Genomic DNA, 22,337 nt, shown 5'->3' with positions numbered 1-22,337 from the left:
CAGGAAAAAAAGGTGGATAACTGTAAATATTGGGGAAACACACTACTGTTTTTGGTTTTAAGTCAGAATTTCAACAATGTCTATATACAGTATTAAGAATGTAAATAAATAAATAAATACTATAAATAAATAAAAAGTTGTGAAATGTGACCCGGACCACAAAACCAGTCGTAAGTAGCACGTGTGTATTTGTAGCAATAGCCAACAATAAATTCTATGGGTCAAAATGATCGGTTTTTCTTTTATGCCAAAAAGATCATATGAAGAAATTTTGTAATTTGTTAATTATCCTAACAAACCACACCTCAACTGAAAACCTATTTATTTAGCTTTCAGATTATGTATAAATCTCACTTTCAGAAAATGTACCCTAATGGTATCCAGGGTCACGAATGTGTTAATATTTGTAAACATTTTAATGTTTCATTTATTTTAAACCTTGTTCTTATATTTTTTCTAGTTTAACCTAATGTACCCTCTGATTGTTATGGAAGCCCTATTCCGCCACTGAATAAATAATAAAAAAGATAATTGTGATTTTAATCTCACAATTCGTATTTTTTTTTTTATCGCAATTACAAATTTACATCTCGCAATTCTGACTTTTTTTTTGGTCTCAGAATTGCGTAATATAAACTCGCAATTCTGACTTTTTCCTCTAATTGTAAAATATAAACTCGCAATTGCGTATTAAAGTCAGACATGTGAGGCATAAACTCGCAATTCTGAAAAATGAAGTCATAATTGCATGATATAAACTCGCAGATGCAAGTTATAAAGGCTTATAAAAATTGCGAGATATAATTTTTTTTTAAATCAATTTTTTAATTTAAAGATGTAAAATACTCAATGGCGAACGGGCTTCCATAGATTGTAGCCTATTTGTAAATCTTAAAACAAAAAAATAATAAAACAAAACAAAATAATAAAATAAACGAAAACACCCCGAAGGAGTCGCTGTTTTACTGTAGGTCTGAACAAGAATCTGCTGACTTGTCTTAAGTATTTTATAAAAGTCATGCACAGCAGTTCACAAAATGAAAATTAAGTGAAAATCCAGTTGTTAAACCAGTGATTAATCTCTCTTTCTGTAGCCCTTTAATCGAATTGTTAAAAAGAAAATAAAATACGATGGTCGCTGTAAAAGATTCGAAATGAATCAAGTCAATGATTCAATGAGTCTCTCATAACCTTGCCGCCAAAGCTTCGATTCACTGAATCAAAATTCCCACCGCTACAAAACACGTGTCAACTATCAGAGCGGCTGATGGATGCGTTACGTTACGTAAAGCTTGAGGTTTGTTTTTCAGTTTGTTGGTCAGAGGGCTAACGCTAAAATGGTGAGTGGTAGAAAACTAATAAAACTTCTTAATTAACGTTACTGTTTGCCAGTTGGCGTTGTTTTCTGGCGAATCACTGAAGCTATAGGGGCCAACAACGACATGTTACGTTATTTTATTAAAGTTAGCTTCATATTCACTCTAGCCATTGCGAATTGTGTCATTTCTGTTTTGGACAAGGTTCGTTCATTCGGTCAAGATCGAAAAAACATTTCGAAAATCAAACCGCTGAAGGGAAACGCCGTCGGACTCAACCTGCTCGGAATGAGAACGATACTGACGTACGTGCGTGTGTGTTCGAAACGACCTAAAAGTAACAAAATTATTTAATTAATTCCATATATATTTATTTTAGTGACCAATCTGCCTCAACGGTCAAGTCTGAGAGCAAAGCTGAACCTGTCAAACGATGTTTTGAACAACCATTCAAACGCTTCAGCTACGCTCTGCAGTCCACTTGGAGGAGTGACACAAGGTTTGACAGCACTAAAAATCATTAAGGTAATGAAATACATTAATTAGCTAATGAAAATGGAATAAAGAGACTATCACTCTTTGTCTATGTAGGAAACATCTTGACAGTCCTTCTGTAGGTAAGGCTGTTTTGTGTATTCTAAAAGTCATTGAATGTATTCGCCCATTTAACTGTTTGTTTTGGTAAGTCAAACTGTATCATATCTGGCATTTGTACAGATGTGTTGTCAAGTAATGAGGAAAAGGAAACAAAAGATGAGCTGGACACCCAATATGAAGATGTTTTTTCGTTTGCTGACACAGGTAATTTGCATAAAGTTAATAAAAAGCACTATCACAGATCAATAAAAAATCCCTTGTGTCATATAATGAATACTTTATCCTATTTTTAGCTAGCAAAATGCCTTTTAGTATAATTTTAAAAAAAAATCCCCCTTCAGGTTGTAGTACAAATATAAATTAAATGTAAGAGTAACTTATATTGTAGTAATATTTTAAGATGGACTGAATCAACTTAGGTTGACTGTATGAGCCATAAAACCTAATGTTTAATTTAGTCCTTTTTTTTTCCAACTTCAATTAGTTTGATTTTTTTTGACTGTAATTTTACATGTTAGGCTTTTCATGGCTAAATCTTTTCTTTTGTCTTATTTTCTATAACAGACATTTTCATGGGTCAAAAGAAATTCTCTTTTAAGAACCCTGATCAGACATCTCCAAAAAAACAGATTCTGCGAAAATATCGAATGAGAGATGAGGTAAAAAAAATAAATAAATAAAAGTAAACTATACTCAAAGTATTGGATTTAGTTTAAAACTGATGCATTTTTTTCCTAACACAGTTTGGAAACATCATCCGTCATGTCAGAATGAAAAATCCAAGTGCCAAAAAGGCAGCGTTGCCAAAAAGCCCAAATAGATGTGTTGAACGGAGGCTGAACAGTCTTACGCTCAACATCAAATGTTTTAAAGTTGGAACGCTGACCAAGACTTTCAGAAGATCTGACGCTTTGACCGCCCAGTGCACTGTAAATATTAATTACAGGTTTACTAAATTCGTAATGCATAATTCAACACCAGATATACTCAGACATACTGTGTGTTTCATTTACAGTTTACAGTGGATTACATCGAGATTGCAAATAAAGGTGAGTGTGTGCACATTTCCAAACAGTAGGCTTTCAAACACTTAAAACTGATTCTTCAAGATTTACCATTTGGAATATGGTTTAAAGGAATAGTTTAGCCAAAACACAACTTTTCTGAAAATCGAATGCACAATGTCGGTGAGTTTGTTTCTTATAGATGCCTGTTTCCACCACTGAATAAAAAATGTGAAAAAGGTTATTGCAACTTTTTATCTCACAGTTATGACTTTTTTTTTTTTTTTTTTTTTTTTTTTTTTTACGTAGAACTGCATGATATAAACTCTCAATTCTGACTTTTTTTCCTGAATTGTGTGATATAAACTCACAATTGCGAGAAATAAAGTCAGAATTGCCAGATGTAAACTCACAGTTCTGACTTTTTTTTTTTTTTTTTCACAGAATTGTGTGATATAAACTCTCAATTCTTACTTTTTTCCTGAATTGTGTGATATAAACTCACAATTTTGAGAAACAAAGTCAAAATTGCAAGTTACAAAGTCAGAATAGCTAGGTGTAAAACTCATAGTTCTGACTTTTTTTGCAGAAATTTGAAAGAAACTCACAATTGCGAGAAATAAAGTCAGAATTGCTAGGTGTAAACTCCCAGTTCTGACTTTTTTCTCAGAATTGTATGATATAAACTGACAATTCTGACTTTTTTCTCAGAAATGTATGATATAAACTCACAATTGCAAGAAATAAAGTCAGAATTGCTAGATATAAACTCACAGTTCTGACTTTTTTCACAGAATTTTGTTATATAAACTCCTCTGCGAGAAATAAAGTCAGAGTTGCGAGATATAAACTCACAAGTCTGACTTTTTTGCAGAATTGCGTGATATAAACTCAACTGCGAGAAATTGAGTCAGAATTGCGAGATATAAACTCAAGTCAGACTTTTTTTCACAGAATTGCGTGATATAAACTCAGTTGCGAGAAATTAAGTCAGAATTGCGAGATATAAACTCAAGTCAGACCTTTTTTCACAGAATTGCGAGATATAAACTCAAGTCTGACTTTTTTGCAGAATTGCGTGATATAAACTCAACTGCGAGAAATAAAGTTGGACTTGTGAGATATAAACTCACAAGTCTGACTTTTTTGCAGAATTGCGTGATATAAACTCAACTGCGAGAAATTGAGTCAGAATTGCGAGATATAAACTCAAGTCAGACCTTTTTTCACAGAATTGCGAGATATAAACTCAAGTCTGACTTTTTTGCAGAATTGCGAGATATAAACTCACAATTCTGACTTTTTTTTGCAGAATTGTATGATATAAACTCACAATTGTGAGAAATAGCCGGACTTACGAGATATAAACTCACAAGTCTGATTTTGGAGAATTGCGTGATATAAACTCAACTGCGAGAAAGAGTCAGAATTGCAAGATACAAATTCACAGTTCTGACTTTTTTTTTCCCCACAGAATCGTGTAATATAAAGTCACAGTTGCAAGTAATGAAGTCAGAATTTTGAGATACAAACTCACAGTGCTGACTTTTTTTGCAGAATTGTGTAATATAAACTCACAATTCAGAATTTTTTTCTTGCAGAATTGCGTGATATAAACTCACAGTTGCGAGAGATAAACACAGTTGTGTAAAATAATAATCATAATTGCGAGAGATAAACTCACAATTCTGACAGAATTTGGAGAGAAAATTCTGACTTTTTACAAATGTGAGTTTGTTTTGCAATTCAGATGTTTTTTTTCCTTGTATTTGCAAGTTTTTTTTATTTTTTTTTTATTTTTTGTTTTTTTGCAGTCTTGCAATTCTTTTTTTCTCAGACTTGAGATATAAACTTGTAATTGTGTTTTTCAGTAACTGCAGTCATTCCAACATGTTAATGTTGTTGAAATATTACAGGACGAATAGAAGCATCAGATTTGATTGGTTGCGAATGGTGCAACGTGCAGAAGCTGCCCGCTGTGTTTTTACAGACGACACCTGAGACGTGCCTTCATCTGCAGGTCCTGCTTGACATGTTTGAAGATGATTCAAAAATGTGGTGTGACTGCCAGAGCAGGAGTGAGTCGCAAATGCAAATTTACAGCATTTGCTATGTGATGAAGTGTAACTGATGCTCTTGCTTTGAGAGTTAAATCATTTAAAACGGTTTCTGTTGTGTCCTCAGATGAATACGAGAAATACGTTGTCCTTATCTTTGAGAATGAGCTCACACTCCCAGAGCAAATCACACTTGAGGAAATATTCACAGAAATGGGCAAGCGTAATGATATCAGCTGTTTTCCAGCTAAGCTGTCATTTAAAGAAGCCAGTAACAGACTGAAGACACATCAGTGTGTACGAAAACAGGAGGTGGGTCATGATGACATGTAGTTAAAATGTTTGTTACTTTTATCATGATATCATCACATTCCAAACCCGTGTTTTCTTTTCTTTTTGAGGAAAGTCATGCGGTTTCTTATTTCCTTGCATTAACCAATCAAAGATCAAATTAATGTAAATGACTATTTATTATGGTGATCAAGTGGACAAAATGACCATTAGGACCTATCTGAACTTAAAAATGACAAGTGCTCTTCAGTTGTTTTGCTCGGTATAGCACTGTTGCTTTCTTTTTGATGTCAGTTCCTATAACATCCATTTTATTTTGCTCTGTTTAGTATGCTGCGCTTCACCCTGAAGAAGATGAACTTCCTGTCATGAGTCAGGTGTTTCAAACTTTTTCAAAGTTTTGTTTTTCTGTTCTGTTCCATTTCTATCCTGTCATTTTACTTCATTTTCCCTTTCCTTTTTATTTCCTTTGCTTACCATATCTTTGTCTCTTTACATTTATTTCCCTATTCTTTTTCTCTTTTGGCTACGTTCACGCTAAGTTTTGGGATTGACAACCGCATTTAAAACGGGAAGTCTTATCATCATCTCAGTCGAATAGAGCCATGAGTTCATCCATCAAACCATCATTTACCAACTTTTAGCAGCTTTTAAATTTGGGGGTCGAGTGGAGCGTTTGAGCTGCACACAGAACACAAAATTGATGGGAGCGGCTCCGGTGGAGACTGGATATAAACCTTTCAGATGACACGCAGCTCATTTCTCCGCCACTGTAAGTTACTGAAACCACACATGAAAAAACACGCAACATACGGTAGACGCGCGTTTGTGGAGCAGAGCGTCTCTCTCGCATTGTGACGGACAACTAGTTGTGCAGTCCTGTTCTGTTCACACAGTGTGAGTTTTCCGAGAATGCGGGTGTGAGTCCTGAAAGTTAACGAGTGTGAGTTCAGTTATAGAATGTGGTTGTGACAACCGTAAATTTTTTTTTTTTTCTTTCCTTTAATTTTTCATTCCTCCTTTTGTCTCATTTTCCTTTCCTTTCCTTTCCTTTCCTTTCCTTTCCTTTCCTTTCCTTTCCTTTCCTTTTTCCTGTCTTTTTCCTTCCTTTTCCCTTTGCTTTCCATATCTTTGTCTCTTCACATTCATTTTCCTATCCTTTTTCTGTTCTCTTTTCTATCACTACCATTATCCCTTGTTGGTTTCCTGAATTTTTTTTTCTGTGCTTTTACCTTCGCTTTTCCGGTTCTATTTATTTCCATTTTTATTTTTCAGATTCTTGTTCCTTTTTCTCTTCCTTTTTATTTCCTTTCCTCTTGCTTCCCCTTCTTTTGTCCCTTTTCCTTTCCCTTTCCCCTTTCAGTTTACCTCTCCTTTCCTTGTCCATTTTTCCTTTCCTTTTCTTTTTTCTGTCCTTCTGTCTCATTTTCATTTTCCTTTACTGTCATTTTCCCTGTCCTTTTACCCCTCCCCCCTTTCCCTTTCCTTTCCCCTTTTTTCCTGTCCTTTTAATCTCCTTTGCTTTCCCTGTCTTCGTCTCTTTTTCCTATTTTCTTTCCTTTCCTTTCGCTTCCAGTTTCCATTTCCTTTTTTTTTTTCCTTTACTTTTTTCTGTCGTTTTACTTTTCCTTTTCTGGTTCTTTTTACTTCCATTTTTCTTTGTCTGTTTCTTGTTCTTTTACTTCCTTTTTCACTTCCTCTTTATTCCCTTGTTATTTCCGTTTCTCCTGCTTCCCCTTCTTTTAACCCTTTACTTCCTTTCCCTTTCCTTGTCCATTTTTCCTTTCTGTTCCACTTTCCTTTCCTCCTCCTATCTCATTTTCATTTCCTTTTGCTTTACTTTCCCCTGTCCCTTTACTTTTTTCCGTTCTGTTCCTTTCCTATCCTGTATCTTTACTTCCATTTTCTTTACTGTCCCTTTATTTCCATTTCATTTGTATTTTTCCTATCCTTTTACACCTTTCCTCTTTCCTTTTTTATTTCATTTGCCTTCCTTCTTTATCTCTTTACATCCATTTTCCTATTTTTTTTTTTTTTTTTTTTTTCTTTTTTTTTCCACTTTCATTTTTTCTGCCCTTTCACTTTCCCTGTTCTGGTTCTTTTTATTTCCATCTTTCTTTTTCCTTTTCTTGTCCTTTTACTTCCTTTTTATTTCCTTTTCTCTTGCTTCCTCTTCCTTTGCCCCTTTACTTCAATTTCCTTTTTTCCTCTCATCTTGCTTGCTTTTCCCTTTCAATTTATTTCCTTTGCTTTCCCTGTCTTTGTCTCTTTACATCCATTTCCCTATTTTTCTTTTTCCATTTCTTGTCCTTTCACTTCCTTTTTGTTTACCTTTCTCTTGCTTTCTCTTTCCTTGTCCATTTTTCCTGTCCTTTTCATTTTTCTTCTCTCATTTCCATTTCCTTTTCCATTCCTTTTTCCTGTCCCTTTACTCATCCTTTCCTTTTTCTTTTAATTCCCCTTTTTCTTTTTCCCTTTTACAATCCTTTTCCTCTTCCTCTTTGTCTTATCGCTCTCCTTTCCATGTCTTTTCCTTTCATATTACCAGAGAATCAATAAAATATAAATCATTGAGCACCAGTTGTACAATAAAGCAAAATAAATATGCCTTTAACATGTTTTTCAGTTGTTTGGCTCTTTCTCTCAATGTTTAACAGGGCTTTGTGTCATTTTCGGCCTCTCCTGATCCTCATCGATGTGAAATTGCAGCCCTCAGTGTCTCAGACAGTGATGAGGACGATTTGATAGAGCTTCCTTCGTCCCCCAGACAGGATATCAAAAAGTCAGTTGGCTGGCCTAAACTGAGCTGATCAGTTATTGTGATATTATTTTCTAGAAGAGCTCTTCTCACCATCTCTTGCAGACTGGTCGTGTACCCACCTCCTCCAGCCAAAGGGGGTTTAACCATCACAGAGGAGGACCTCAGCTGTCTTGAGGAAGGAGAATTCCTAAACGATGTGATAATAGACTTCTATCTGAGGTTAAAGATGTTGGGATTGTAGAAGTGGCAGTGTTCTTGAGTCCACTGGCACTGTAATGACACACATCTTGTTTTTTTTCAGGTATTTGGTCAGCGGGCAGCAGGAAAAGGAGGATGCCTCCAAGTACCATGTGTTCAGCTCTTTCTTCTTCAAGCGCCTCACTCAGAAAGATCATAGAAGGCTTCCAGAAACTACAGGTTTATCGTATGTATATAATATGGTCTTAAAAAAAAAAGTACGTAAACATAATGGGTATTAACACTGCACTGTATTGCAGCATTCAAGAGCGCCGGCACAGTCGGGTGAAAACGTGGACCAGAGGTGTCAACCTCTTTGAGAAGGACTTTATATTTGTCCCGATTAATCAGATGTGAGTCTCTTAACAAAGTTGCTTTTAAAAATGTTCTTGCAGACTTTTACGTTGTGTAGGTTAGGTAAGCATGTCTTAATAAGAGCCCCTCCTGTGCAATGTGTCCTGTGTCCTCAGGGCTCACTGGTACCTGGCTGTCATCTGTTTTCCTGGCAAGATTTCACAGACCAGTGGTTTGGATCTTAGCCTCAATGGGCGAAGGTATTCAGTGGAGTATCTTTGCGATCAAACTCCACCCAATCCCATGTCCCTCTTCTACTCTTCAGAATCCTCAAAACAGCACTCCAGATGGAGTCAATCCATAGGTAATTTAGAAAACCGATGTGGTGCCAGAGCAAAGTGGTGGTGTAAGATAAAAGACTGAATCTGTTAAATTAATTATTTTGCTGCTTTTTTTTTTTTTTTTTTTTTTTAATGAGAGAATATGAAAATCCAAACTGCTCCATGATGCAGCACTAAAGAGTAAAACATTTTCTAATTTTTAATCAACTACTCTGTGCATTCAGTTCTTTTTGGTCACTGGTTTTGCAGTGACTTGCAACACTTTTAATGCAAGTTAAGCTATGTCTCATACTGTTGGTTTTAACTTTTTAGTCTGCAAAAGCAAAGAAATGAATGGAAGTCTGTGAGTCATGACCAGAATATATGGGCCGCTCTACAGAATTGGTCCAAACTGCTGTCCCACAACTAAAAAACACATTTAAAAAGCATTTAATTATTCATATCTTAGATATTTATTAAGATTATTCTTTTATCTATTAAAACCCACAATAATATTTAAAATATCAATAACCTTAGTATATATATAAAATCATCATTTATTGGGTAGTTTCAGCTGGGAGGTGGCTGTACCAATCACTAACCCCTAAATTTCAAATTATGAAAATGATATAGAAATCATTTTTGTATGTTTTTTTTATTTTTCCATTGTTGTTTTTCAAAGTATCTTTTTGATTATTTTTAAAACTGAAGAAAAAAGTTTATATTTTTTGTAAATTATGAAAAAAAAAAAAAAAAAAGTTTCTATTGGGTGAAACTGATATTAACTACACCCCTACATTTATGATCAGAAAATATTCATGTGTCACTCTTATGTGAGTTACGTGGTGAATAGATAGGGCCCATCATTTTGAGGGAAATCTGTTGAAAAGTATGAAAAATCTGTGTGTAATTTTAAGGAACATCACTACCGAATGCCTTTTTTTCTACAGTTAAGCACAAATTTTGGAAGTTATTCTATAACATTCAGTGGTTATATGTGTACCACTGTTTAGATCTGTGCTAGCTAAACATGTGCTGATTAGCATCTTTAAGCTAGCTTCAAAGTATCTAAAATTGTCACTACTGAAAACAGTCACTACTGTAACATTTGGTGAAGTTTCGGTAATGACATCTTTGATATATATATATGGAGTCAAGTTTCGGTAATGACATCTTTGATATATATATATGGAGATGTCATTACCGAAACTTCACCAAATGTTACAGTAGTGACTGTAACATTTTTATATATATATATATATATAAACTTGTGTAATGTGATGTAATACTTTAGTAGCAACCACTGTCACTACCGAAAATGTGCAGTCACTACTGAAAAATGAGATGTTTTGCCAAAAATAAAGTATACTGAATTATCATGATAGTTTTTGGTTCAGTGTATATACAAACTAATGAACCCTTAAGTTTGAAAACAGTATGATCAACTTTTTGCCTTGTACAAAGAAAAATGAGATTCAAAATACAACAAATCTCATAGATTACACTCGAAATATTGTTAAAAAATGTAATTGTTATTGATTTACCTCTGAAAAAAATATTTTTTTTTGCTATTTCATTTAATTTTACAATGTAGATGTAAGCAAAATCTTAATAGGTCAATAAAACCCTTCTAATTACATGATATATTACTGTGTTTCAGTAGTGACAAATTTGGGCAGAGGACAAATATTCCAAAACTTTCTGAAGATACAATAGGAGAGTTAACTGCACAATTACTAGAAATGTGTACCTTGGATATTATACAATTTGCATGCATACAAATTTTTTGGGAAAAGACCCTTTTTTTTTGTTTTGCTTTTTTTCCAACTCGGACCAATTCTGTATGGCCCATATATACTAAATTCTGTTTCGAATGTATAGCCACAAATACTTAATACAAGCTAAAGTGTTTTCAGAGCATTTGAGGACACTTTTTATTTTATTTTTTTTGTGATTTACTGTAACGTACATATCATGGACGTACACTGGACCAACATTCTGGAGGGTGTAAAAACTGAAATGCATAAATTCAGTAAACACCTTTTTAACCATAAAACATTTTTATATTTTTTGAAATCTCATACTCGGCATGACTGCATTTATTTGATCAAAAATGCAGTAAAACCTGTAATATTGTAAAATGTTATTACAATTAAAAATGACTTTTTTTTTTATTTAAATATATTATAACATGTAATTCTTTTTTTCTTTGTTTTCAGTTTGCTAAAGAAACATTTCTTATTATTGTCTGTTAAAAATGGTTGCTGTTTATATATGCTTAATATTTTAGTTGAAACCATGATACTTTTTCAGAATTCTTTAAAAGGTTGGAAAGAACATTAATTTGAATTAGAAATCTTTTGTGGCATTATAAAGGTTTTCACTGTCAGTTCTAATCAATGTAATGCATTCTTCCTGAAGAAAGCTATTCATTTCTTCCAAACTCCCATTTATTTTCTTTTTACTGAGGGATAGACGACTTAGATGAGAGTTTCTGCTTCCTTTCAGATGATGAGGCAGAGGATGATGTTCAGGTAATATTGCTAGTTGATCACTTTCTAACTCGATAACAGATCAGTAGAGAGTGAATTAACCTTTTCTATTTCTGAATTACAGACTGTCAAGAACAGATCTGTGCTTAACAGTGAAAATGTGTCTACACAGTGAGTCAAGTGCTTTTGTTTCCATGTTTTCCCTTAACCCATCACTAGATGGCAGTAACAAGTCGATGAAATGCTCCATTGTACCGAGTCATTTGATAGACTGTCTGTTTGTAGGCCATGCATACTCATCATGGACTCCCTCACCTGCAGCGGAAGATCATCAGTGGTGCAGATGCTCCAAGAGTAATTATCTTCTTCTGTTTCAAGTGCTTGATTATTTTTTGCACCTGTGCGTTAACAGCGAGCACACATTTTCTCTTGTGCTTCTGTATCCTGCATTAAGCAACAAATGTCGCCAATTAACGACTGTTTCCTATGAGACAAATGCTGTCGTCCTCAAGGGGGAGTTTGGCAGCTCAGAAAGCAGAGTCCTTCACTGGACCGCATTCAAATCTCATTGGAGACGTTTGTATGCTAGAAAGAGTCATTTGTTTAAATCAATTCCAAGGGCTCGTTGCTGACACACAAATGGAAATCTGCCTCCAAACCAAGCAAACCTCATGCATGTCAGCCGACTAGTTAAATTTACCTGGGTGACGTATTTAAAAGGGTGGAATTTGCAATAAAATTACTTAGTTAACGAAAAAACTAAAAATATTTATGATCAATAAACACAAGACAATATTGCCATTCTAGCCATCTATTTTCTATAAATCCAAGGTACTTACAAGAGGAATGGAAGGTCAAAATGGGCTCTGAACAGAGTTTTGGAAATGGAACGATGAATGGATGGAGCCCCCACGTCCCACAGCAGGATAACTTTACAGACTGTGGCATCTACCTTCTGCAGTATGTGGAAAGCTTCCTCAAGGTATTTGATTAGCATCTGTTTTTAAAGTTTAGTTAGAATTTTGTGTTTAAAAACTGTTTTTACTAATTGTTTTAGGACCCACCTCAAACTTTCCATTGCAACATGGATCTGAAGGCCTGGTTTTCACAGAGGACCATCAAGAGGAAGAGGAAGCAAATCAAACGGCTCATTCTCAAACTTCACAGACAGCAAAATGCATAATTTAAGGTCATACGCTTCCTATAGATCAATTAATGTTACTACAACCTCAACACCTCCCTACAAGATTTTTCATGGAAGGTAATTAAATTAACAAAAAATGCTTGCTTCATTAAATGAATAATATTAAAATTAATATATTATTTGCTTTGGTAATGGATGATTTGTTTTTGAAATTCAATAAAATAATAGCTGTAAATAGAATCTATCAAAATAAAATAGCCAATAAGATGCTGAATCCAAGAATCAGTTTTTTTTTATTATTGTATTTGTTGTTATAAAAGACTCACTTAAAGCGATAGTTCCCCCAAAAAGAAAATTCTGTCATTAATTACTCACCCTCGTGTTGTTCCAAAGCCGTCAGAACACACATTAAGATTTTTTTTTGATGAAATTCTAGAGCTTTTTGACCCTGCATAGACAGCAACGTGACTGACAAATTTAATGCCCAGCAACATAGTAAGGACATCATTAAATTTGTCCCAGTGACATCAAGCTACAAAGAAAACAAAAATAACAGCAACTTCTTTACAGCATCAGTCTTTGACTGGTACTCTCGTGAACGCGTGGCAGAGATTGACATGGAAGAAAACCCATTGTCAAATAAAGTTATTTTTGTTTTCTTTGCGCACAAAAAGTATTCTCGGAGCTTTGTAACATTAAGGTTGAACCACTGATGTCACATGGACTATTTTAACAATGTCCTTACTACCTTTCTGGGCCTTGAACATGGCAGTTGCATTGTTTATGCAGGGTCAGAAAGCTCTTGGATTTCATCAAAAATACCCTAATTTGTGTTCTGAAGTTGAATGAAGGTCTTATGGGATTGGAATGACATGAGGGTGAGTAATTAATGACAGAATTTACATTTTTGGGTGAACTATCCCTTGTGTGAAGTGTGTAATTAGGGCCTGAGCACCAGTGGTGCAAGGACACTGTTGGAATTGCTCTCTTCTTCTCCAAAATGAATCGCGTTTTTGAGGGCCTAAACATGCTCAAACACTCATGAAACTTTGCACACATGCCAAAAGTGGTGAAAATTTACATCTGATATGGGTTTCAGAAGTGGGTGTGGCAAAATGCCTCTATACTGCCACCTATAAAATTTCAACAAAGTGCTCCTTGAGCATGTACAAAATTCGGTAGATGCATGTAACATGCCAAAACCTTCAGAACCCAACAGGAAGTCTGTTATTTTGAATTTTCTCTGCAAGTTTTGCGTTGTTTTTGTTATTTTTAGGCATTGTATTTAAACAAACTCCTCCTAGATATTTAAACAGATCATCAGTGTAATTAAAGCCCTTTGTGAAGTTAAATTGTGAAGATCTTGAGTTTTCGTTGAAGAGCGTGTCCGTGGCTGCCTGACAAACTTCGATGTTTCGCCATGAAACAGGAAGTTGTTGTAACTCAGGCTTACAATGTCCAATCTGCACCAATATGCACATTTGATTAGATCCTTGTCCTGAAGAGATCTACATGCCCATATTCAGTTAGTCATAGCACCACCTACTGGCAACAGGAAGTGCCATGTTTTATGTTGTAACGAACTCCTTTGCGATGTTAAATTGCGAAGACCTTGAGTTTTCGTTAAAGAGCGTGTCCGTGGTGGCCTGACAAAGTTCAATGTTTCGCCATGAAACAGGAAGTTGTTGTAACCCAGGCTTACAATGTCCAATCTGCACCAATATGCACATTTGATTAGAGCCTTGTCCTGAAGAGATCTACATGCCCATATTTAGTTAGTCATAGCACCACCTACTGGCAACAGGAAGTGCCATGTTTTATGTTGTAACGAACTCCTTTGCGATGTTAAATTGCGAAGACCTTGAGTTTTCGTTAAAGAGCGTGTCCGTGGTGGCCTGACAAAGTTCAGTGTTCAAAGTTCAAAGAAGTTGTTGTAAGCCGTACAATGTCTGATCTGCCCCAGACTTCACATGTTCGAGTCCTGGCCTGAAACATCTCAAGGCTAATATTCTGTTATAATTACAGCGCCATCCGCCGGCAACAGGAAATTACTTGTTTTGTACTAGCTTAAACATGCAATGTCCAATCTGCCCCAAACTCCGCATGGTAAGTCCTGAGCTGCGCTTCCCAAAAGCATTGCAAGCTTAAGTACATTATAGACCCATTGAAACCAATGGAAAACACGATCATCTTAAGCTTATGATATATAAGGAAACGTTGTGTGAAGGCCAGTTTTCAGTTATAAGTATAGCGCCACCTGTTGGCAACAGGATATACCATGTTTTACACTAACTCAAACATACCATGTTCAGTCTGCACCAAACTTCATATGTTGATAAAGGTCCTGGCCTGAAGACATCTACAAGCCAATATTCAGTTATAGGCATAGCACCACCAGCTGGCAGCAGGAAGTTTGGTGCATATAAATGACTTTGACGTATTACTCTTGTATTTACCGCTCTAAATGCACATTGCTCACCGCTCGCCAGGTGGCGGTGAGCCCAGGTGCGAGGACCCTTTCAACACTGCTTGCAACTTTAATTTTTAAATGGAATTGAACTGTCTTCCAACAGGTTTCCCCAAATACTCAGTCTGCAGAGAGTCAGTAAAATAGTTCCATCCCAAGCCCATGTCATCGGTTGAGGCAGTGTTGCTTTACCGTGCTGGTTGATGCTCAAATGCCAGAGCAAAAAGACAGGAAGCCCATGCCTGTTTTATTCCTGTGGTTAAAGGCCCAAGCTTAAGTACATACAAAATGAATAAATACACTATTTCCCCCAAGAACGTGGCTTATGCATATTCTAAACTCATTAGTTCTCCAGACTCGCTTCTGTCTCTGCTGGAGGGCAGAATTTTAGTCTGTTCATGCAGATGATCAGATTGGCATCCTGCATGATCGAGACAGATGACCGTCTGCCTCCCAGAACTCAAATTGAAATGCTTGATGTATTTCTGTGTTTCATCCTGGGCAAGAATTCTTTCGGGCAATAATAAACCACCTGATCCCTGAGCACTTTAGAGTATTATATTAAAGACTGAGGATATCAAATTCAGAAAAATAAGAATCATTCATTTAAAATATATTGGAATATTGCCGGTTCTTCAAAGAGTTAACGTGCGCACTGTAGCAAGTATGAGAATTACAAGCAAAGAACTGGAAAGTTCATTAAATTCTAGTTCAAAAGAAACGTCTAATAGCCTGTATCATTTGATCAACTCTGAGACCTTGAAAACGACCACCTGTGATAGCCTCACCTTCCCCTCTCTTGAGATTGCATCCCTGCTGTGTTCTCCATATGAGAAACTTCCTTTATCTCCTTTAATTCTGAAGTGTTAGAGCTAATGAGACTCTTTGAGTGGATCATGCACTCAACGCTCAGTTATTACTTCAGTGCTTTGTGGAATCACCCATCTGCCAGCAGGCCAACAGCATATGGAATGAGCTGTAACTTAAGCTGATGTTTTTGAGGGATTGGTTACCACTGAGGGTACAAGGAGGGCAAACCCAAATACTGAATTTGCTGTTTGAGTTGTTTAATTTTTATTGACAGATTGATTTAATTTTAGCCTTACATCTGAGTGGACAGAAAAACAGTGCTAATTTGTCATATGTATATTTGTGTGTGTGTGTATATATATATGTATATATATGCACACACACACACACACACACATATATATATGTGTATGTGTATATATATATATATATATATATATATATATATATATATATATATATATATATATATATATATATATATATATATATATATATATATATATATATATATATATGTGTGTGTGTGTGTATACATATATTAATACACACACATATATATATAGTGTGTGTGTGTGTATGTATATATGTTATATGTAAAAACAAATATAAATACATATACTTGTAAACATTTCTTAAATAAATACATGAATGTTTGTATTTATATATGCATAATAATTACACACAGTACACACACATATATTAGGCAAACTCAAACTATTATTTTGTATGCGATTAATCATTTGACGGCCCTAGTATGTATATAGACACGCACAGTGCCTTGCAAAAGTATTCAAACCCCCATGTTTGTTATGTTACCTTATGCTAAACTGCTTTAAATAATTTTTCCCACATCAATCAACACTACATACACCATAATCACAAATAAAAAAACTAATAAAAAAAAAAAAACAGATTTGTAACAAATTTGCAAATTTATTAGAAATAAAAACTGACATTATTCCATTGCATAAGTATTCATACCCTTTGAGTCTTTCCAAATCATGCCCATTCAGTTGAATTTGCCACAGGTTAACTCCACTCAGTGTAGTAACATCTACAAGCAATATGAGTGCTCCTAAGCTAAATTTGAAGTGTCCCAGAATGAATACTTATGCAATGCACTTTTTTTCAGTTTTTTAATTTTAATTTCAATAAATTTGCAAAGTTGTCATAAATCAGTTTTTTGTTTTGTCATCGTGTATGGAGGGATTGATGTGAAAAAAGAAAAAAAAAAGCTGTTTAACATAAGGCTGCAAAATAAATGAAGAGGGTTGAATACTTTCGCAAGGCAGTGTATATAGTCGTTTCAGTACTTTTTTTTTAGTACTTATTCAGTACTTATTTTATTTCAGTTATATTTTGATATATTTTTTTAATTTAAAACAACAAAAACTATTCAAAATTCACCATGGAATTTGCATAAAGCTTCTGTTTAATTAGTCCGCTTTTTTAGTGCATGTTTACCATATAATTTTACATGACCGATTCCAGAAATGGGCTCAAATTGCATATTCAACCTCAAGTTATACATTATACTTTAATGTAACACCCATTATATCTCCCATCTGGTATAACACTCCTCCTCACTTCATGCTTTTTCATTATCCTCAGTATTTTTACTAAACATCCTAAGGTAACAGTATCATTAAGATGAGTCACAGCGTCTGGAAATCAAGCTGTTCTTCTGTTATACGTTCACTTATGTTGTGTTACTGGCATATGTGCTCTGGAGCACAATGTACGATTGTTTTTATCTCTTCAAAGCTCCTGGGAAATGCAAAAGTCACTGTGGGATTAAATCTAATTAATGGTGCTTCTTCAGCTCACCAGATGACATAACTATAAAACTCCTGTTTTGAAACTCTTCAGTTGTTTCTGAAGAAACTGATGTTTAATATTAGTAAATACAAGATCTAATTCTGTCAGATCTTGTCAGATATTACAGTGCTTTATGACTGTGAGACTAAAACCTTAACCAAAGCTGTTAGTTACATTGTATGAACGCCCTCAAGCAACATTTCAGCATTAAGTCGCAAGAGGAAAAATACGTCTTTAAACTAAAAACTGCTTTTCTCTCAGCTGTTTTGCTCAGAAATTTGATACAGTGCCACGTAGTGAGATATCAGGTGTCCTAATTAGATTTACAAACACAAAGTCTGCTTTCAATGAGGTATTAGATTTCAACTTAGGAATACTTCTATAAGTTTTGAATTACAAGCCAATAAAATATTAATGAGTCTCCAGTTTGTATCAGTTGCGCACCTTTTAGTAACCATGACAATCCAGTAGGCAGCTCTTGACTTTCTCCTCATCCTGCAACCAAATTTTTTATCTTCAACACAACTTTATCAACATTAAAGTGGGATTTCTTCTCAGAATATCATTTGTGACCCTGTACCACAAAACCAGTCTAAAGTAGCACGGGTATATTTGTAGCAATAGTGAAAAATACATTGTATGGCTCAAAATTATCATTAAGATATTAAGTAAAGATGTGTTCCATGGAGATATTTTATGAATTTCCTAAATATATCAAAACTTAATTTTTAATTCGTAATATGCGTTACTAAGAACGTCATTTGGACAACTTTAAGGCAGATTTTCTCAATATTTAGATTTTCATATAGTTGTATCCTGGCCAAATATTGTACCATAAATCACTGGAAAGCTTATTTATTCAGCTTTCAATTTCAAAATTGAGCCTTATGACTGGTTTTGTGGTTCGGGGTCACATTTTACAATTTATAAAGTTGAGGCTTGCTAATGAGGAAGACCTGGTTCATATTTGTAGGCTATTTTCCACTATGAAGCAGAGTTATTCCAGTCTCCTATTGAGAAAAATATTTTGAAGGACGTTTTTTAATAGAATGCTGATGACGTTGGTCGTTTGTTTTGATTAAATTCATTAATTTTATGCATTTTACTCGTTTATACTCTACACACTTATAACAGATAGTCATAACATTTCATTTATAACACACACTCTATTTTTACAGTAAACAAACGGTGTTAAAAGTCATGTTATTTTAGTCATTAGATAAATTAATGTAGCGGCTGTGTCTCAAAAACCTAGTTAGCTCCCTACCTAGGCAGCATTGTGCCCGTCACGTAAGACGTAAACCTAAAAACGAGCCAATGAGATTCTAACTCACTGCTCGTTCCTGTAACGGCCAGTGACTGTATGACGCCCACACGAGCTGTATAGGTAGTCAGCTCTTTGTGTTTTGAGACACAGCCTGTGTCTGTCACATCTACCGTGTCGCCACTGAGGTCGCTGTTATTCCTGTGGACTTCAGTCTGAAGCCGGACACACTTAGAGGAAGGACAGCGGCTTTGGAAAGGGAATATTTTACTTCGAGGGAATCTGTCACCGCTAACCGGGACAGTCTGTCGCTTCTCTGTCCACCAAGACAGCTGCTCTTACCGGACTTACAGATAATGTGAGTGACTTTAATGACTTTATTTGTGTCGTGGCTTCTTTTTAGAGCAGCTAGAGGTTTGTTGTTTGTGCTAAGTTGGTTTTAATTGCTTTTACAGTGGAGAGCTAGCATGCTGCTAATGAATGAGTCTATATTATAAACAGTCGTTCGGTGAATTTCGTATATTGTTTGTTTTAGCAACAAGCAAAATTCTGTTTAAATACGGAGAGACTTTTGTGTGGTATTTGTTAATAATGCACTTAATTAAGCTTCTTGTGTATCAGAGATAGTTATATTTATGCTTATTTTTGAATTTGGTTGTCTTTAGTTATATTATTTTGTTTTTCAGTGCTTTGTTTTGATAAGTTGGGAGCAAAGTTTTCCATATAACGAGTTTTTTATATAAAGGCTGTGTGTTTTGGAAACTCGATTGGTTGTATGCATTGTTAAAAAGTTTAATTTTTGTGTTCTGAAGGGTCGAGTTAACTTAATTAATCGTGTTTCATTCAAATGAATGATGGATGCTTTGAACACTGTATTGGGTGACTGTAAACTTTAGTGTTTGCGCATGCGCGACTGCTCTGGTTAAACTTCGTAATGGTTCCACCTTTATAATCCCTCTCGGCTCATTCCACTAACTGTGTAAACACCGCCTTCAACAATGAAAAGCTTTTACTATGTGCTGTTATAACAGTAGAACAGAAACATGTTCTATTAAAATATGTATAATTTATATTGTTAAAATATATTAAAAATGCATAATGTATATGTGACCCTGGACCACAAAACCAGTCATAAGTGTCAATTTTTTGAAATTGAGCTTTATACATCATTTGAAAGCTGAATAAATAAGCTTTCCATCGATGTATGGTTTGTTAGGATAGAACATTATTTGGCCAAGATACAACAATTTCAGTATATGGAATCTGAGGGTGCAAAAAAAAATCAAAATATTGAGAAAATCTCCTTTAAAGTTTTCCAAATTAAGTTCTTTGCAATGCATATTACTAAATGCAATGCAAAAATGAAATTTTGATATATTTACAGTAGGAAATTTACAAAATATCTTCATGGAACATGATCTTTACTTAATTTCCTAATGATTTTTGGCATAAAAGAAAAAATCTATAATTTTGACCCATACAATGTATTTTTGGCTATTGCTACAAATATACACCAGCGCCTTAAGACTGGTTTTGTGGTCCAGGGTCACATATATAAGCTCATATCTGAGTTTACACACATGGTAAACTCAAAAGGTTGCACATTGTTTATTAATTATTAATAAATGATAAATAAAATGTATTTGATAAAATGCTATCTTAACTTTTTTTATGTAAATCTATAAAAAAATAAATAAATAAAACAAATAAAATACATGATTTAATAAAATGCAAACTTTTATTTCTGTATTTTATTTAAATAAATAAAAGAATGCATAATTTTATAGATAAACTAACATCTGAGTTTACAAATATGGTAAACTCAAGAGGTTGCACAGTTGAGCTTCCTTGTTTATTAATTATTAATAAATGATAAATAAAATGTAGAAAAAAAAACTATTTAATAAAAAGCAAACTTTTTAATGTATTTTTTTCTTTAAATATCTAAAAAAATTAATAGTTTTTATTATATGAACTCATATCTGAGTTTACAAATATGGTAAACTCAAAATGTACATTTGTGTTTCCATGTTTATTAATTTTTATTAATAAATGATAAATAAATGTATTATTTAATAACGTGCAATCTTAACTTTTTTAAAGGTCAGTTCATTAATTATTGAAAGAAATAAAACATTATCTAATAAGATGCAAACTTATATATATATATTTTATTAAAATATAACATTACATCATTTTCATATGTAAACTTATATCAGAGTTTATAGATATGGTAAACTCAGAAGGTTGCACTTTTGAGCTTCCATGTTTATTAATATTTATCTATAAATTATAAAATATATTATTTAATAAAATGCAAACTTCTCTTTATGTATTTTATTAAAATATATAAAAATATATAATTTTTATAAGCTTAAATTTGAGATTACAAATATGATAAACTCAAAAGGTTGGCACATTTGAGCATCCATTTTTAGTAATTTATTAAGTAATTATTAGTAAATGATAAATAAAATATATTATTTGTAATATCAAAATAATAATTTGTAATGTAAAAAAAAGAAGTAAAATATATATTTAATAAAATGCTAACTTTTTAAATGTAGTCAGAGTGCAGGTATATTTGTCTGTATAAAACTGTATTTTTTAGTTAAGCAGAGTAAAAATTTTTTTTTTTTTTTTTTTTTTTTTTTTTCTGGTGTCATCATTGCCCTGTGCAAATACTTTTTGCTGCGTACCGTATGTGTTAGAAATAGTAATTATATAAATATGTGCTAAAATTTTGGCTTTGTTTAAAGTATTATAAGAGTATTGTACCAAATATCAAAAATGAATAGTGACATGAGTGTATTGTTTCACCCTTAATATATACTGTAAAAAATAAATAAATAAATAAATAAATAATTATTGTTCTAATTATTACTTTTACAGGTGTTTTATTGATTTTTAATTTTTCTGACTTTTTCATGTCATTGTGTTTTATGGTTAACGGAAATGTCTGTAAAATTATATATATATATATCGTAGAATTACTGGATAGAACCCAAAAAAAGTACTTTTTTTTTTTTGTTTTTTAATATATACATACATACACACACACATACACACACACACACACACACACACACACACACATACATACATACATATATATATATATATATCAGTAAAAGCTATTTTTTCCCCCCTAATTTCGATTATTTAAACATTTAAAATGGGAAATGAATCTGTTTTATGAATGACCCGGGGGAAAAAAAAACACTCACAGCTGCCCTGTATTTCTATACATGATATCCTTCCCTTTGCACAAAGAAGAAATGTCCTTCCATCCCTGCAATTATGCAAAATATATTTTAACCAATCATCAAAGTAATGCCTTTCAAAAAATTATACATAATCAGGATTTTGATGTTTGAAAAGCATATTAGTTTTCTTTACCAACTAGAAACCTACATACCAACTACTAGTAACATTTGGCTTCATTAAGTTTCTTTTCAGTTC

At 33.7% G+C, this 22,337-nt stretch overlaps 2 protein-coding genes across 10 annotated transcripts in view; both read left to right on the top strand.

Annotated features, from left to right (window-relative positions):
- Window positions 1–1,226: 1,226 nt before the first annotated feature.
- On the top strand, window positions 1,227–12,768 carry senp6b (SUMO specific peptidase 6b). 4 transcript variants are annotated; one of them, XM_051132765.1, is made up of 21 exons: window positions 1,227–1,297; window positions 1,521–1,621; window positions 1,696–1,815; window positions 1,908–1,933; window positions 2,034–2,117; window positions 2,478–2,572; window positions 2,657–2,842; window positions 2,929–2,962; window positions 4,834–4,995; window positions 5,102–5,286; window positions 5,595–5,642; window positions 7,923–8,047; window positions 8,129–8,245; window positions 8,328–8,450; window positions 8,524–8,616; window positions 8,734–8,921; window positions 11,386–11,411; window positions 11,494–11,540; window positions 11,655–11,723; window positions 12,201–12,351; window positions 12,427–12,768. In XM_051132765.1, the coding sequence occupies exons 1-21, from the start codon at window positions 1,268–1,270 to the stop codon at window positions 12,550–12,552; spliced, it is 2,136 nt and encodes a 711-aa protein (XP_050988722.1). In that variant the 5' UTR covers window positions 1,227–1,267; the 3' UTR covers window positions 12,553–12,768. The 4 variants fall into 4 exon arrangements, with proteins under 4 accessions (XP_050988722.1, XP_050988720.1, XP_050988719.1 ...); XM_051132763.1 differs by having other exon boundaries at window positions 11,353–11,411; XM_051132762.1 differs by having other exon boundaries at window positions 11,347–11,411.
- A 6,321-nt stretch (window positions 12,769–19,089) lies between these two features.
- myo6b (myosin VIb) overlaps window positions 19,090–22,337 on the top strand; it is an 83,583-nt gene continuing 80,335 nt past the window's right edge. For all 6 annotated transcript variants that reach the window (XR_007829546.1, XM_051133474.1, XM_051133472.1 and 3 more), the window contains exon 1: window positions 19,090–19,233. The gene's annotated coding sequence lies outside the window, so the exon portion shown is untranslated. The remainder of the gene's footprint in view (window positions 19,234–22,337) is intronic.

The sequence above is a fragment of the Labeo rohita genome, chromosome 17 (assembly GCF_022985175.1).
Source record: "Labeo rohita strain BAU-BD-2019 chromosome 17, IGBB_LRoh.1.0, whole genome shotgun sequence".
Lineage (NCBI taxonomy): Eukaryota > Metazoa > Chordata > Actinopteri > Cypriniformes > Cyprinidae > Labeo > Labeo rohita.
Note: the sequence above shows the minus strand (reverse complement) of the source record. Positions and strands in the feature narration are given on the sequence as shown.

What these genes read in the sequence shown, in the direction of transcription:
- senp6b (XM_051132762.1), top strand. Translation starts at nt 1,268, where the DNA reads ATGGATGCGTTACGTTACGTAAAGCTTGAG. An exon ending in AGTGTGTACGAAAACAGGAG is followed by an intron (nt 5,287 to 5,594) that starts GTGGGTCATGAT and finishes TGCTCTGTTTAG; the next exon opens with TATGCTGCGCTTCACCCTGA. An exon ending in AACTTCCTGTCATGAGTCAG is followed by an intron (nt 5,643 to 7,922) that starts GTGTTTCAAACT and finishes AATGTTTAACAG; the next exon opens with GGCTTTGTGTCATTTTCGGC.